This window comes from Oncorhynchus masou, chromosome 7 (assembly GCF_036934945.1).
Source record: "Oncorhynchus masou masou isolate Uvic2021 chromosome 7, UVic_Omas_1.1, whole genome shotgun sequence".
Lineage (NCBI taxonomy): Eukaryota > Metazoa > Chordata > Actinopteri > Salmoniformes > Salmonidae > Oncorhynchus > Oncorhynchus masou.
The window spans coordinates 13,445,494-13,462,469 of record NC_088218.1 but is presented as its reverse complement, the minus strand read 5'-3'; the positions used below and the strand labels follow the sequence as shown (position 1 = coordinate 13,462,469).

The 16,976-nt window shown below is 48.5% G+C and overlaps 1 protein-coding gene across 1 annotated transcript in view; it reads left to right on the top strand.

Moving 5' to 3' along the window:
* The window catches only part of LOC135543314 (histone deacetylase 4-like), a 92,142-nt gene that overhangs the window by 35,101 nt on the left and 40,065 nt on the right, over window positions 1-16,976 (top strand). Inside the window, exons 7-9 of the mRNA XM_064970490.1 lie at window positions 4,682-4,800; window positions 13,503-13,631; window positions 13,827-14,056. Of these exons, the coding sequence (XP_064826562.1) occupies window positions 4,682-4,800; window positions 13,503-13,631; window positions 13,827-14,056 (478 nt within the window). The remainder of the gene's footprint in view (window positions 1-4,681; window positions 4,801-13,502; window positions 13,632-13,826; window positions 14,057-16,976) is intronic.

Here is a 16,976-nt window from a genome sequence, read left to right as displayed (position 1 = left end):
CTGTGGTCTGTGTGAACCCACTTCAGTGTTAGGTGCTGTGTGAACCCACTTCCAGCTGTGGTCTGTTTGTTCAGTGTTAGGTGCTGTGTGAACCCACGTCCAGCTGTGGTCTGTGTGCTCAGTGTTAGGTGCTGTGTGACCCCACGTCCAGCTGTGGTCTGTGTGCTCAGTGTTAGGTGCTGTGTGACCCCACGTCCAGCTGTGGTCTGTTGCTCAGGTGGTGCTGTGTGACCCCACGTCCAGCTGTGGTCTGTGTGTTCAGTGTTAGGTGCTGTGTGACCCCACGTCCAGCTGTGGTCTGTGTGCTCAGTGTTAGGTGCTGTGTGACCCCACGTCCAGCTGTGGTCTGTTTGTTCAGTGTTAGATGCTGTGTGACCCCACGTCCAGCTGTGGTCTGTGTGCTCAGTGTTAGGTGCTGTGTGAACCCACTTCCAGCTGTGGTCTGTGTGAACCCACTCCAGCTGTGGTCTGTGTGAACCCACTCAGTGTTCTGTTTGTTCAGGGTGCTGTGTGACCCCACGTCCAGCTGTGGTCTGTTTGCTCAGTGTTAGGTGCTGTGTGACCCCACGTCCAGCTGTGGTCTGTGTGCTCAGTGTTAGGTGCTGTGTGAACCCACTTCCAGCTGTGGTCTGTGTGAACCCACTTCCAGCTGTGGTCTGTGTGAACCCACTTCCAGCTGTGGTCTGTTTGTTCAGTGTTAGGTGCTGTGTGAACCCACGTCCAGCTGTGGTCTGTGTACTCAGTATTAGGTGCTGTGTGTGTGCGTTCATGTTTTATAACGCGTTTATAGAAGTTGTTAGTAGAAACTGTGTGATCACTGTTTTGCAATTGTCTTAGTAAAACCCTCCAGTACTCATCACACACATACAGTAAACCACTTCTCCACTACTACCATAATGACCCAGTGGAGTATAGAGTCAGTGTTATCAGGTCTGTCTCTCCCCTCTCTCCCTCCCTCTCTCTCTCTCAATGTAAAGAGTCTCTCAGCACTTTAAAGCTGCCAGTCGTTCAGACCAGAAGAGAGGGGAGGTATATGCACCACAGAGTGTGTTCACTAGACCAGAACATGGGTTTGGACCTAGACCAGCACAGCTTACCTTACTGCCTGAGATCAGTGTTGATCTGTAGCAGTGGCTAACTTCAATAGACAGACATCAGCTCTGCCCATCTTCCAGCCCAGGCTGACTGGGAACCAATCTCCCCAGGCTGTACCCCACTACTGAGGCAACGTTTTAGACTATCGAGACACTCCCTATCCTGTAATCCTGTGTGAGGAGTGAGGTCATGGTTTTAGACTATCGAGACACTCCCTATCCTGTAATCCTGAGTGAGGTCATGGCTTTAGACTATCGAGACACTCCCTATCCTGTAATCCTGTGTGAGGAGTGAGGTCATGGCTTTAGACTATCGAGACACTCCCTATCCTGTAATCCTGAGTGAGGTCATGGCTTTAGACTATCGAGACACTCCCTATCCTGTAATCCTGTGTGAGGAGTGAGGTCATGGCTTTAGACTATCGAGACACTCCCTATCCTGTAATCCTGTGTGAGGAGTGAGGTCATGGCTTTAGACTATCGAGACACTCCCTATCCTGTAATCCTGTGTGAGGAGTGAGGTCATGGCTTTAGACTATCGAGACACTCCCTATCCTGTAATCCTGTGTGAGGAGTGAGGTCATGGCTTTAGACTATCGAGACACTCCCTATCCTGTAATCCTGTGTGAGGAGTGAGGTCATGGCTTTAGACTATCGAGACACTCCCTATCCTGTAATCCTGTGTGAGGAGTGAGGTCATGGTTTTAGACTATCGAGACACTCCCTATCCTGTAATCCTGTGTGAGGTCATGGCTTTAGACTATCGAGACACTCCCTATCCTGTAATCCTGTGTGAGGAGTGAGGTCATGGCTTTAGACTATCGAGACACTCCCTATCCTGTAATCCTGTGTGAGGAGTGAGGTCATGGCTTTAGACTATCGAGACACTCCCTATCCTGTAATCCTGTGTGAGGAGTGAGGTCATGGCTTTAGACTATCGAGACACTCCCTATCCTGTAATCCTGTGTGAGGAGTGAGGTCATGGCTTTAGACTATCGAGACACTCCCTATCCTGTAATCCTGTGTGAGGAGTGAGGTCATGGCTTTAGACTATCGAGACACTCCCTATCCTGTAATCCTGTGTGAGGAGTGAGGTCATGGCTTTAGACTATCGAGACACTCCCTATCCTGTATCCTGTAATCCTGTGTGAGGAGTGAGGTCATGGCTTTAGACTATCGAGACACTCCCTATCCTGTAATCCTGTGTGAGGAGTGAGGTCATGGCTTTAGACTATCGAGACACTCCCTATCCTGTAATCCTGTGTGAGGAGTGAGGTCATGGCTTTAGACTATCGAGACACTCCCTATCCTGTAATCCTGTGTGAGGAGTGAGGTCATGGCTTTAGACTATCGAGACACTCCCTATCCTGTAATCCTGTGTGAGGAGTGAGGTCATGGCTTTAGACTATCGAGACACTCCCTATCCTGTAATCCTGTGTGAGGAGTGAGGTCATGGCTTTAGACTATCGAGACACTCCCTATCCTGTAATCCTGTGTGAGGAGTGAGGTCATGGCTTTAGACTATCGAGACACTCCCTATCCTGTAATCCTGTGTGAGGAGTGAGGTCATGGCTTTAGACTATCGAGACACTCCCTATCCTGTAATCCTGTGTGAGGAGTGAGGTCATGGCTTTAGACTATCGAGACACTCCCTATCCTGTAATCCTGTGTGAGGAGTGAGGTCATGGCTTTAGACTATCGAGACACTCCCTATCCTGTAATCCTGTGTGAGGAGTGAGGTCATGGCTTTAGACTATCGAGACACTCCCTATCCTGTAATCCTGTGTGAGGAGTGAGGTCATGGCTTTAGACTATCGAGACACTCCCTATCCTGTAATCCTGTGTGAGGAGTGAGGTCATGGCTTTAGACTATCGAGACACTCCCTATCCTGTAATCCTGTGTGAGGAGTGAGGTCATGGCTTTAGACTATCGAGACACTCCCTATCCTGTAATCCTGTGTGAGGAGTGAGGTCATGGCTTTAGACTATCGAGACACTCCCTATCCTGTAATCCTGTGTGAGGAGTGAGGTCATGGCTTTAGACTATCGAGACACTCCCACTATCCTGTAATCCTGTGTGAGGAGTGAGGTCATGGCTTTAGACTATCGAGACACTCCCTATCCTGTAATCCTGTGTGAGGAGTGAGGTCATGGCTTTAGACTATCGAGACACTCCCTATCCTGTAATCCTGTGTGAGGAGTGAGGTCATGGCTTTAGACTATCGAGACACTCCCTATCCTGTAATCCTGTGTGAGGAGTGAGGTCATGGCTTTAGACTATCGAGACACTCCTATCCTGTAATCCTGTGTGAGGAGTGAGGTCATGGCTTTAGACTATCGAGACACTCCCTATCCTGTAATCCTGTGTGAGGAGTGAGGTCATGGCTTTAGACTATCGAGACACTCCCTATCCTGTAATCCTGTGTGAGGAGTGAGGTCATGGCTTTAGACTATCGAGACACTCCCTATCCTGTAATCCTGTGTGAGGAGTGAGGTCATGGCTTTAGACTATCGAGACACTCCCTATCCTGTAATCCTGTGTGAGGAGTGAGGTCATGGCTTTAGACTATCGAGACACTCCCTATCCTGTAATCCTGTGTGAGGAGTGAGGTCATGGCTTTAGACTATCGAGACACTCCCTATCCTGTAATCCTGTGTGAGGAGTGAGGTCATGGCTTTAGACTATCGAGACACTCCCTATCCTGTAATCCTGTGTGAGGAGTGAGGTCATGGCTTTAGACTATCGAGACACTCCCTATCCTGTAATCCTGTGTGAGGAGTGAGGTCATGGCTTTAGACTATCGAGACACTCCCTATCCTGTAATCCTGTGTGAGGAGTGAGGTCATGGCTTTAGACTATCGAGACACTCCCTATCCTGTAATCCTGTGTGAGGAGTGAGGTCATGGCTTTAGACTATCGAGACACTCCCTATCCTGTAATCCTGTGTGAGGAGTGAGGTCATGGCTTTAGACTATCGAGACACTCCCTATCCTGTAATCCTGTGTGAGGAGTGAGGTCATGGCTTTAGACTATCGAGACACTCCCTATCCTGTAATCCTGTGTGAGGAGTGAGGTCATGGCTTTAGACTATCGAGACACTCCCTATCCTGTAATCCTGTGTGAGGAGTGAGGTCATGGCTTTAGACTATCGAGACACTCCCTATCCTGTAATCCTGTGTGAGGAGTGAGGTCATGGCTTTAGACTATCGAGACACTCCCTATCCTGTAATCCTGTGTGAGGAGTGAGGTCATGGCTTTAGACTATCGAGACACTCCCTATCCTGTAATCCTGTGTGAGGAGTGAGGTCATGGCTTTAGACTATTGAGACACCACCCACCGCAGTGTTGTGTGATGAGGTATCTTAGTGGTTAGGGTGTTGGACTAGTAACCGAAAGGTTGCAAGATCAAATCCCAGAGATGATGAGGTAAAAATCTGTCGTTCTGTCCCTGAACAAGGCAGTTTTAACCCACTGTTCCCCAGTAGGCCGTCATTGAAAATAAGAATTTGTTCTTAACCGACTTGCCTAGTTAAATAAAGGTTAAATATTGAAGGATCTGATGGTTGTTTGTGTGTGTGTGTTGCAGGAAAACTCAACATACTTCCCTGGACCAGAGCTCTCCTCCTCAGACTGGTATGGGTACCTACAACCACCCTGTCCTGGGCATCTACAACGCTAGAGACGACTTCCCCCTCCGCAAGACAGGTACTAAACACACACACACCTTGCTCTGCTAGAGGACTGTCCTGTAGGCTCTCTGTGGGCTCACACCTCGCTCTGCTAGAGGACTGTCCTGTAGGCTCTCTGCAGGCACACACCTTGCTCTGCTAGAGGACTGTCCAGTAGGCTCTCTGTGGGCTCACACCTCGCTCTGCTAGAGGACTGTCCTGTAGGCTCTCTGTGGGCTCACACCTCGCTCTGCTAGAGGACTGTCCTGTAGGCTCTCTGCAGGCACACACCTTGCTCTGCTAGAGGACTGTCCTGTAGGCTCTCTGTGGGCTCACACCTTGCTCTGCTAGAGGACTGTCCTGTAGGCTCTGTGGGCTCACACCTTGCTCTGCTAGAGGACTGTCCTGTAGGCTCTCTGTGGGCTCACACCTCGCTCTGCTAGAGGACTGTCCAGTAGGCTCTCTGTGGGCTCACACCTCGCTCTGCTAGAGGACTGTCCAGTAGGCTCTCTGTGGGCTCACACCTTGCTCTGCTAGAGGACTGTCCTGTGGGCTCTCTGTGGGCTCACACCTTGCTCTGCTAGAGGACTGTCCTGTGGGCTCTCTGTGGGCTCACACCTTGCTCTGCTAGAGGACTGTCCTGTGGGCTCACACCTTGCTCTGCTAGAGGACTGTCCTGTGGGCTCACACCTTGCTCTGCTAGAGGACTGTCCTGTGGGCTCACACCTTGCTCTGCTAGAGGACTGTCCTGTAGGCGCTCTGTGGGCTCACACCTTGCTCTGCTAGAGGACTGTCCTGTGGGCTCACACCTTGCTCTGCTAGAGGACTGTCCTGTGGGCTCACACCTTGCTCTGCTAGAGGACTGTCCTGTAGGCTCTCTGTGGGCTCACACCTTGCTCTGCTAGAGGACTGTCCTGTAGGCTCTCTGCAGGCTCACACCTTGCTCTGCTAGAGGACTGTCCTGTGGGCTCACACCTTGCTCTACTAGAGGACTGTCCTGTAGGCTCTCTGCAGGCTCACACCTTGCTCTACTAGAGGACTGTCCAGTAGGCTCTCTGTGGGCTCACACCTTGCTCTGCTAGAGGACTGTCCTGTGGGCTCACACCTTGCTCTGCTAGAGGACTGTCTTGTAGGCTCTCTGCAGGCTCACACCTTGCTCTGCTAGAGGACTGTCCAGGAGGCTCTCTGTGGGCTCACCTTGCTCTACTAGAGGACTGTCCAGTAGGCTCTCTGTGGGCTCACACCTTGCTCTGCTAGAGGACTGTCCTGTGGGCTCACACCTTGCTCTACTAGAGGACTGTCCTGTAGGCTCTCTGTGGGCTCACACCTTGCTCTGCTAGAGGACTGTCCAGTAGGCTCTCTGTGGGCTCACACCTTGCTCTGCTAGAGGACTGTCCTGTGGGCTCACACCTTGCTCTGCTAGAGGACTGTCCTGTAGGCTCTCTGCAGGCTCACACCTTGCTCTGCTAGAGGACTGTCCAGGAGGCTCTCTGTGGGCTCACCTTGCTCTGCTAGAGGACTGTCCTGTGGGCTCACACCTTGCTCTGCTAGAGGACTGTCCTGTAGGCTCTCTGCAGGCTCACACCTTGCTCTGCTAGAGGACTGTCCTGTGGGCTCTCTGTGGGCTCACACCTTGCTCTGCTAGAGGACTGTCCTGTGGGCTCACACCTTGCTCTGCTAGAGGACTGTCCTGTGGGCTCACACCTTGCTCTGCTAGAGGACTGTCCTGTGGGCTCACACCTTGCTCTGCTAGAGGACTGTCCTGTAGGCTCTCTGCAGGCACACACCTTGCTCTGCTAGAGGACTGTCCTGTAGGCGCTCTGTGGGCTCACACCTTGCTCTGCTAGAGGACTGTCCTGTGGGCTCACACCTTGCTCTGCTAGAGGACTGTCCTGTGGGCTCACACCTTGCTCTGCTAGAGGACTGTCCTGTAGGCTCTCTGTGGGCTCACACCTTGCTCTGCTAGAGGACTGTCCTGTAGGCTCTCTGCAGGCTCACACCTTGCTCTGCTAGAGGACTGTCCTGTAGGCTCTCTGCAGGCTCACACCTTGCTCTACTAGAGGACTGTCCAGTAGGCTCTCTGTGGGCTCACACCTTGCTCTGCTAGAGGACTGTCCTGTGGGCTCACACCTTGCTCTGCTAGAGGACTGTCTTGTAGGCTCTCTGCAGGCTCACACCTTGCTCTGCTAGAGGACTGTCCAGGAGGCTCTCTGTGGGCTCACCTTGCTCTGCTAGAGGACTGTCCAGTAGGCTCTGTGGGCTCACACCTTGCTCTGCTAGAGGACTGTCCTGTGGGCTCACACCTTGCTCTACTAGAGGACTGTCCTGTAGGCTCTCTGTGGGCTCACACCTTGCTCTGCTAGAGGACTGTCCAGTAGGCTCTCTGTGGGCTCACACCTTGCTCTGCTAGAGGACTGTCCTGTGGGCTCACACCTTGCTCTGCTAGAGGACTGTCCTGTAGGCTCTCTGCAGGCTCACACCTTGCTCTGCTAGAGGACTGTCCAGGAGGCTCTCTGTGGGCTCACCTTGCTCTGCTAGAGGACTGTCCTGTGGGCTCACACCTTGCTCTGCTAGAGGACTGTCCTGTAGGCTCTCTGCAGGCTCACACCTTGCTCTGCTAGAGGACTGTCCAGGAGGCTTTCTGTGGGCTCACCTTGCTCTGCTAGAGGACTGTCCTGTGGGCTCACACCTTGCTCTGCTAGAGGACTGTCCTGTAGGCTCTCTGCAGGCTCACACCTCACTCTGCTAGAGGACTGTCCAGGAGGCTCTCTGTGGGCTCACCTTGCTCTGCTAGAGGACTGTCCAGTAGGCTCTCTGCAGGCTCACATCTTCCCTCATTTAGATAGTATTAGAGCCTCCCACTATTAATCAAACCCAAATTAGGCTGTCAGGGGTTCTGCTGCCCCCTCAATGGAATCCCCAGGGCTCTGTGAGGGGGGGTTATGAGGTTCACTGGGAAGCTATACGTTATTTGAGTTCTAGATGAACTGCTGATATTAATATTGATTCTCTTTACCACCTAAAACGTTCCGAACATCCATTGTTATTCTGGCATGTCCTACTGTACCGACGGGGGATTGAACTGTAATATGTGACAGATTGAACTGTAAAATGTGACAGATTGAACTGTAAAATGTGACAGATTGAACTGTAAAATGTGACAGATTGAACTGTAAAATGTGACAGATTGAACTGTAAAATGTGACAGATTGAACTGTAATATGTGACAGATTGAACTGTAATATGTGACAGATTGAACTGTAAAATGTGACAGATTGAACTGTAATATGTGACAGATTGAACTGTAATATGTGACAGATTGAACTGTAAAATGTGACAGATTGAACTGTAAAATGTGACAGATTGAACTGTAATATGTGACAGATTGAACTGTAAAATTTGACAGATTGAACTGTAAAATGTGACAGATTGAACTGTAATATGTGACAGATTGAACTGTAATATGTGACAGATTGAACTGTAAAATGTGACAGACCTTTTATCACCCTGCCAAAGTTTTCATAATTTCTAAATCATACATCATGAAAAATCCCAGAGTGAACAAAAAACCCCATTTCTATAGTTTAGAGAGGTGTACTCTACTGACAGTAGACGAAGTGGAAACTAAAATGGTGCGGCCGTGCCGGGCTGTGAAGCGGTGGTCTTCCAGTATAATTATTCACTTAGCGGGCTGGGCCTGTATGAACAGAGCACGGCCATGTTGACTCTAGCCTCAAGGCTGACTCAAGCTGCAGATACACCGCAGTTGACACTGGCCACTGAGACCACATTCCACCCAGACTGAGAGAGACGAGACGGGAGGAGAGAGTCCGAGGGGAGTAGAACAGGGGGAGTGTGGGGAAGGAGGAAGGTAGAAGAGGAGAAAAGAGAGAGACAAGAGGAGAGGAGAGTAGAACAGGGGGAGTGTGGAGGAAGAGGAAGGTAGAAGAGGAGAAAAGAGAGAGACGAGAGGAGAGTGTCCGAGGGGATTAGAACAGGGGGAATGTAGAGGAAGTTAGAAGAGGAGAAAAGAGAGAGACGAGAGGAGAGTGTCCGAGGGGATTAGAACAGGGGGAATGTAGAGGAAGAGGAAGGTAGAAGAGGAGATAAGAGAGAGACGAGAGGGGAGTAGAACAGGGGGAGTGTGGAGGAAGAGGAGATAAGGGAGAGACGAGAGGGGAGTAGAACAGGGGGAGTGTGGAGGAAGAGGAGATAAGAGAGGCGAGAGGGGAGTAGAACAGGGGGAGTGTGGAGGAAGATGAGATAAGAGAGACGAGATGAGAGGGGAGTAGAACAGGGGGAGTGTGGAGGAAGAGGAGATAAGAGAGACGAGACGAGAGGGGAGTAGAACAGGGGGAGTGTGGAGGAAGAGGAGATAAGAGAGGCGAGAGGGGAGTAGAACAGGGGGAGTGTGGAGGAAGATGAGATAAGAGAGACGAGATGAGAGGGGAGTAGAACAGGGGGAGTGTGGAGGAAGAGGAGATAAGAGAGACGAGACGAGAGGGGAGTAGAACAGGGGGAGTGTGGAAGGAAGAGGAGATAAGAGAGGCGAGAGGGGAGTAGAACAGGGGGAGTGTGGAGGAAGAGGAGATAAAAGAGACGAGAGGGGAGTAGAACAGGGGGAGTGTGGAGGAAGAGGAGATAAAAGAGACGAGAGGGGAGTAGAACAGGGGGAGTGTGGAGGAAGAGGAGATAAGAGAGACGAGAGGGGGAGTAGAACAGGGGGAGTGTGGAGGAAGAGGAGATAAAAGAGACGAGAGGGGGGAGTAGAACAGGGGGAGTGTGGAGGAAGAGGAGATAAAAGAGACGAGAGGGAGTAGAACAGGGGGAGTGTGGAGGAAGAGGAGATAAGAAAGACGAGAGGGGAGTAGAACAGGGGGAGTGTGGAGGAAGATGAGATAAGAGAGACGAGATGAGAGGGGAGTAGAACAGGGGGAGTGTGGAGGAAGAGGAGATAAGAGAGACGAGAGGGGAGTAGAACAGGGGAGTGTGGAGGAAGAGGAGATAAGAGAGACGAGACGAGAGGGGAGTAGAACAGGGGGAGTGTGGAGGAAGAGGAGATAAGAGAGACGAGACGGGAGTAGAACAGGTGGAGTGTGGAGGAAGAGGAGATAAGAGAGACGAGACGAGAGGGGAGTAGAACAGGGGAGTGTGGAGGAAGAGGAGATAAGAGAGACGAGAGGGGAGTAGAACAGGGGGAGTGTGGAGGAAGAGGAGATAAGAGAGACGAGAGGGGAGTAGAACAGGGGGAGTGTGGAGGAAGAGGAGATAAGAGAGACGAGAGGGGGAGTAGAACAGGGGGAGTAGAACAGGGGGAGTGTGGGGAAAGAGGAAGGTAGAAGAGGAGAAAAGCCTCAAGGCTACACATAGACCACAGTTGACACTGGCCACATTCCACAGGAGGAGAGAGATTTTAGAAAAGAGAAGGTTGGAGAATAGGACAGATGAGGGAGGGAGGAGGAGAGTTTAGGGAATTACTTTTACCTTTACCTGCAGTTCTTTAACAGTGGTGGGCATGAAGGAAAATTAGACCTGGAGCGGAAGCCTCTTAAGAACATTGAGGCGTACATGCTGTGTTAGCGACAGACATGCTGTGTTAGCGACAGACATGCTGTGTTAGCGACAGACATGCTGTGTTAGCGACAGACATGCTGTGTTAGCGACAGACATGCTGTGTGTGGTTGCTAGGTAACCCTTCAAGCTCACAGCCTCTATACCCTTAAAACTCAACTCTGGACCTCGAATCCTGATCCACTGTGTTTTTTTAAATGATCAGGTAGAACAGAAAACCAGGAGGTTCCGGACCTCGCAGGTTAAGAGTTGAATACCTCTGCCCTATACGGTATGAAAATAGCTGTACTGTAAACTGCTATAGATGACATCAGAGCGCGGGGGCTCTGCTTTCTAGCGCTGAATGGGATTCAGCTGACGTGCCTTCTAAACGGGAATACCAGGAGCGACAAGAAGATGCCCCCATCCCTCACGCTAACTAAACTTATTTCGCTAATGTTTTGTAGTCTGAGTGAAGGGAATGTTGTAAATGAAGAGGGACCCTGTTCTGAAAGATGAGACGTTGAAGATTATAATAAATACCGCTTTGATGTCATACAAGCAAACCACATGCTAATTGTGCACTTCACATGTCCATATTATAGAAGTTATGTCATTTACAGGTTCAACGTTTCTGATCACATGTTTTTTATGTGCAGTTCCAACAATGACATGGCATCATACCCTGGGTAGTTTTGAACAGATGCTTGTCGTATTGTGAAGAAAGTTAGCTGTGGAACACGCTCATGACTCCATTCTATGCTGACCTCATTTACTCTCTGTCTCTAAGATTGTATTTTACAGCTTAGCTTGTCATTTTGACAATAGAAAGAGCTTTCAAATGATGACCATCTGATCCACATTACAACTTATAATGGGCCATTTTTTTGATTGCTTAAATAACTGTAATGGTGGGGATGCAGGGCTGTGTTTAAAACAAAGTGCTTTATTATAAAAAAGATTGTTGTCGACACAAATGTCCGGGTACTTGTTAAAGTTCATGATGCCGTTGACCTTAACGACCCACAGGACCAGTGGAAAGCAAAACAGCCCCAAAACATCAAAGATCCACCACCATACTTTACATTAGTGATGAGGTATTTTCTGCATACGCGCTGTTTAAAAAAATCCAAACTCGGTGGTGTGCGTGGCCAATGACCTCTCTCCATGTCATGTGACCATAGCACTGCCTGAGGTTTTCTAAACCCTATCTTTTAGAGATTTCTGACCCCTATCTTTTAGAGATTTGTTGTTATTACTTGTTAAACACAATTTATCAGAGAAAGAGATTTTATTAGTATAAAATAATATAATTTTAGAATATCTTGGCGCATACAATGTAGCTCTGTATTTCTGTTATTTTATATAGTCTTTTTTCTAATCTTTATCAAGGAGCCAATAATTCCGCACCACCACTGTATAGCGTGCTATGACCTGGCCTGAAGCCAGACTGATGAACATTCTTGAGATCAATGGGACACAGATTGTTAAAAAGTACATGAACCCCTGTCTCCATCCCTGTCCATTCAGCCAACATGGGGGTTTAATCATCTCTAGCAATGAGAAAAAGGCTGCAAGTTCCTCCACAGTTCCATCTGTTGTCTGAGTGAGGTGAATGTTGCCAATGAAAAGGGACGTGATGTGTTCTGAAAGATGAGATGTGAGATAATTACCGCTTTAATATGTCATACAAGCAAACCACACACCCGCTTCACATTTCCATATCATAAAACATATGTCATTTCCTGCGTCAACGTTTCTGATCACTGTCTGATGTGCAGTTCCAGAGATGACATCTGAAAAGAATGAGCCAATGTTAGTCTTATTGTTTCCGCAGCTCGTTGACTTCACACGCTCATAACTCTCTTCTCTGCGCACCAAAATTACAATCTGTTTCTCTGAAGGGCCTTGTGAAAGCCTAACACTGTAAGATGGTATTTTATAACTTAGCTCGTCATGTTGACAATGGAGAAAGCTTTCAAATGAGAGCTGTGTGGACACTTGGAGACACCGGTCAGTCCCCTCACTTCAACCCTTGACATTTATAAGTTTTTTATCCACATACCCCCACATTTTCCAGCAGTATTCTTATGTTACTGAATGTGTCCAGAGTATTTTTAGATTTTCTTTCCCGAAAAATGCCGCGAAATGTATTCCCTTTCAACCGCTGCCATGGTTATGCACATGCAATTCATATTTCTTCTGTTAGAAACATTTCAATGTGCCCCTATTCATATAGGCCGATTCCCGCCTATGTACAGGCTTGATAGGTTGAAAAGGTGGGCTCTTTATGAATCAATCCATGTTCCTCTTGTGTCTGTTCTCAGATGGGAGACCATTACATTTGACCAAACGTGTGTCATACCATCCATTCAGTACATGATTGTTTGACCCCCCGCCAGACTTTCTCCCGTAGTGGCGCGGTCCGCGGCCACCTTTGAATTATGAAACTAGTGCCTGCATCATTAGTCTGTCCCTTGTTAAACGGAGAGAAACAAACGTGTGGATAAAAACAAGGATGGAGGGAGCAGTGGAGAGAGAGAGAGAGAGAGAGGGGGCTCTTGTTGTTCCCCTCCTGCTTTGTGCCCTTTGTTTTTCCAAAAGGCCTGAAATAGCGCCCTGGCTGGATAATTAGTACTGGACTTCTATTGGTCGAGTGTCCCCACAGAGGGCCCTGATTGTCCGTGCCGTGTAAACAGAACATTAGCATCATTTCAGAACATGGTAGTCATGACATTGCAGTCCCTCTCTCCGTCCTTGTCTTTCTAAATTCTCTCCATTTGAATGCACACTGACAAAGCCCGCTGTAATTGGCAACGTCGCTCCCAGAAATCAGTTCATTCCCCTCTACACTCTTATTTCCTTGTTGATGTGGCTGGCGCAGATTTTCCCAACGCTCAGTACATTGTAATGGGGAGGAAACATACCTCATCCACCTCCATGATGGTGAACAGCAGGTTGTGTAACTTAGTCGTTGGTTAGATAAAATGGACCCTGTTTAACCTCGAACTGTTGTTTGCCTCAACAAAACTGTGGTTTCTGTTTACTGCGGTTCAAGTTGCAGGGATACGGTATGACAGAGCCGTATCAGAACCATGGGCCTCTCTAGAGTCTTACTCTCTGTTACAAGCCTGGGTTGTGTTGGTCATATCTGTGCTCTCTCTCTTTCTGTGTGTGTCTGCCTTGTAGCCTCTGAGCCCAACCTGAAGCTACGTTCTCGTCTGAAGCAGAAGGTGAGCGAGCGACGGAGCAGCCCCCTACTGAGGCGTAAAGACAGCCCGATCACAACCGCCAAGAAACGCTCACTGGATATGGCAGGTAGGACTCACACTCAACGCTGTGGAGAGGAACGGCCAGGAGGTTCAGACCTCGCACACAACAGAGCTGTGTAGTAGATTTAACATGGAAGAGATGACTAACTGACTGGTTGTATATTAGGTTCATGTTGTACTGTAGCTGTAGACCTGGTGTGGAACAGTCATGACGGAGTTAAGATATGAATACATTCTGTAGATTCAGCGTGTAACAGCGCTCCTGGATCCGGCCCCAGCTCTCCTAACAACAACAGCATCAGCAACATCCCCAATGAGAACGGCGTCACTGTGGCAGTCTCCAACAGCATTGATGTGTCCCTGGCTCAGCGGTTGTGTGGTGGTGAACTCAGCCAGCTGTCTCTGTACACGTCCCCCTCCCTCCCCAACATCACCCTAGGTCTGCCCGCCACGGCCACCTCTGCTTCCAATGTAAGACTCTCTGTGGACATATTGTTTCTCCTCTTCTCTTCTCTCATTCTCTCTCTCTCTGTATCTCTCACTATCTATATATATATATATCTGTCTCTCTGTCTCCCTGTGTGTGCTGGTCGGTCTCTCTCTGTATCTCTCTATCTATATATATCTGTCTCCCTGTGTGTGTTGGTTGGTCTCTCTCTGTATCTCTCTATCTATATATATCTGTCTCTCTGTCTCCCTGTGTGTGTTGGTTGGTCTCTCTCTGTATCTCTCTCTATATATATATCTGTCTCTCTGTCTCCCTGTGTGTGTTGGTTGGTCTCTCTCTGTATCTCTCTCTATATATATATCTGTCTCTCTGTCTCCCTGTGTGTGTTGGTTGGTCTCTCTCTGTATCTCTCTCTATATATATATCTGTCTCTCTGTCTCCCTGTGTGTGTTGGTTGGTCTCTCTCTGTGGTCACACATGATTTACAGTATGTAGCCTGTGAGAAAAAGGGCAAAGCTTATATGACCCCCTTTCAAACAGTCCCATTTTAAACACATTCTTGCCTGCATAAGCCTTTTTATGTATCCTGTGCGCGTGCCGGCACCACTGACGAGTGGGAGTGGGAGTAGGGTGGAGTGGGAGTGGGGGTGTATTTGAATAAATCAATTGAATATACACCACAAAGAAATCCATTATTAATTTGTTTACGCAGGTCCTTATCATTTTTAATTTTACCTTTATTTAACCAGGCAAGTCAGTTAAGAACAAATTCTTATTTTCAATGAACAGTGGGTCAGCTGGGTCAGCTCGGTGATTTGAACTTGCAACCTTTCGGTTACTAGTCCAACGCTCTAACCACTGGGCTACCCTGCCGCCCCGCAGGTCCTAAGAAAATGTATTTTCAGAAGAATAGAATAGCCTATTTTGAGTTGAGTTATGTTACTGGTATGGACAACTTATAGGCAACATGGCTGTGCAAGGCAAATAAAATCAATAGTTTATTTTGTTCATTAAGCAGACCACACACTTACATTCCCCTGGTCACTGACAGCACACATGTATTTTATAGTAAGAACATAATGCAATATAATCAAATAAAATATCAATCATATTTTTCACACACGACTTCAGTGTCACGGGAACGTGTGGAACCACTGTCATAGAACATAAAGTTATATTTGAAAAGAGACAATGCCCAAATGTTGTGTGCTTTAGAAACTGCTCTTTCCAATCGTGTAAAGAAATACAAAATCGGACCTGAAGGATGATTTGAAAAAGTAGCTTTTTTTGTTCCATGTTTAGTTTTCCTGCCCTCACTCTGCTTTGTTAGAGATCACGCACATTGGTAGCTTGCTAGCAAACGTCCTCGCCAACTGCTTTTTTAGTAGTAGCAGCAGACAGTTGTTGAAATAGAACTGTAATCGCAGCAGAACACGTTCAACATAATAAATGTCCAACCAGATATTGCGGCTTGCCCCTCCAGGAGAAGAGGATTAGCGGAGCGGCTTGCCCCTCCAGGAGAAGAGGATTAGCGGAGCGCCCCTTTAGCCCTCCCCTCCAGGAGAAGAGGATTAGCGGAGCGGCTTGCCCCTCCAGGAGAAGAGGATTAGCGGAGCGGCTTGCCCCTCCAGGAGAAGAGGATTAGCGGAGCGGCTTGCCCCTCCAGGAGAAGAGGATTAGCGGAGCGGCTTGCCCCTCCAGGAGAAGAGGATTAGCGGAGCGGCTTGCCCCTCCAGGAGAAGAGGATTAGCGGAGCGGCTTGCCCCTCCAGGAGAAGAGGATTAGCGGAGCGGCATGCCCCTCCAGGGGAAGAGGATTAGCGGAGCGGCATGCCCCTCCAGGGGAAGAGGATTAGCGGAGCGGCTTGCCCCTCAGGACCTCGGGAGTAAATATCAATTTGCTTTTCATAGCCGATCATTAAGAGTATCTCTACCGCTCCTGCTGTTGAAAACAGTCTGGGATAGGTAGCACATCTGGTAAATGGGTCAGGGTTCCATCGCCGCAGGCAGAACAGTTGAAACTGGAGCAGCAGCACGGCCAGGTGGACTGGGGACAGCAAGGAATCATCATGCCATGTAGTCCTGAGGCATGGTTCTAGGGCTCAGGTCCTCCGAGAGAGAGAAAGAGAGAATTAGAGAGAACATACATAACATACATAACAAACATACATTAAATTCACAGGACACCGGATAAGATAGGAGAAGTACTCCAGATATAACAGACTGACCCTAGCCCCCGACACAAACTACTGCAGCATAAATACTGGAGGCTGAGACAGGAGGGGTCAGGAGACACTGTGGGCCCATCCGATGATACCCCCGGACAGGGCCAAACAGGCAGGATATAACTTTTCCAAAGCACAGCCCCCACACCACTAAAGGGATATCTTCAACCACCAACTTACCATCCTGAGACGAGGCCGAGTATAGCCCACAAAGATCTCTGCCACGGAGGTGGGTGGGTGTGTGTTCTCCCAGGCTAAATATCAAATAATTTCTGTGACAATAGAAGGACGGCTCAACAATAGAATTAGATTTTTTTATGTAGAAAATAAATGCATTACAAGCATTTCTGTGAAGCTTTGTGATCGACGAGGACAAGTTTGATGTCAGACAACAATAGAATGCTTTAATGCGTGCCAAAGCCGGTAAAATGAAAGGCGATGTTTTATACTGAGGGGGTGGCGACTAGGTTGGTTGGCAGAAATACACTGCTCAAAAAAATAGGGAATACTAAAATAACACATCCTAGATCTGAATGAATGAAATATTCTTATTAATTACTTTTTTCTTTACATCGTTGAGTGTGCTGACAACAAAATCACACAAAAATTATCAATGGAAATCAAATTTATCAACCCATGGAGGTCTGGATTTGGAGTCACACTCAAAATTAAAGTGGAAAACCACACTACGGGCTGATCCAACTTTGATGTAATGTATT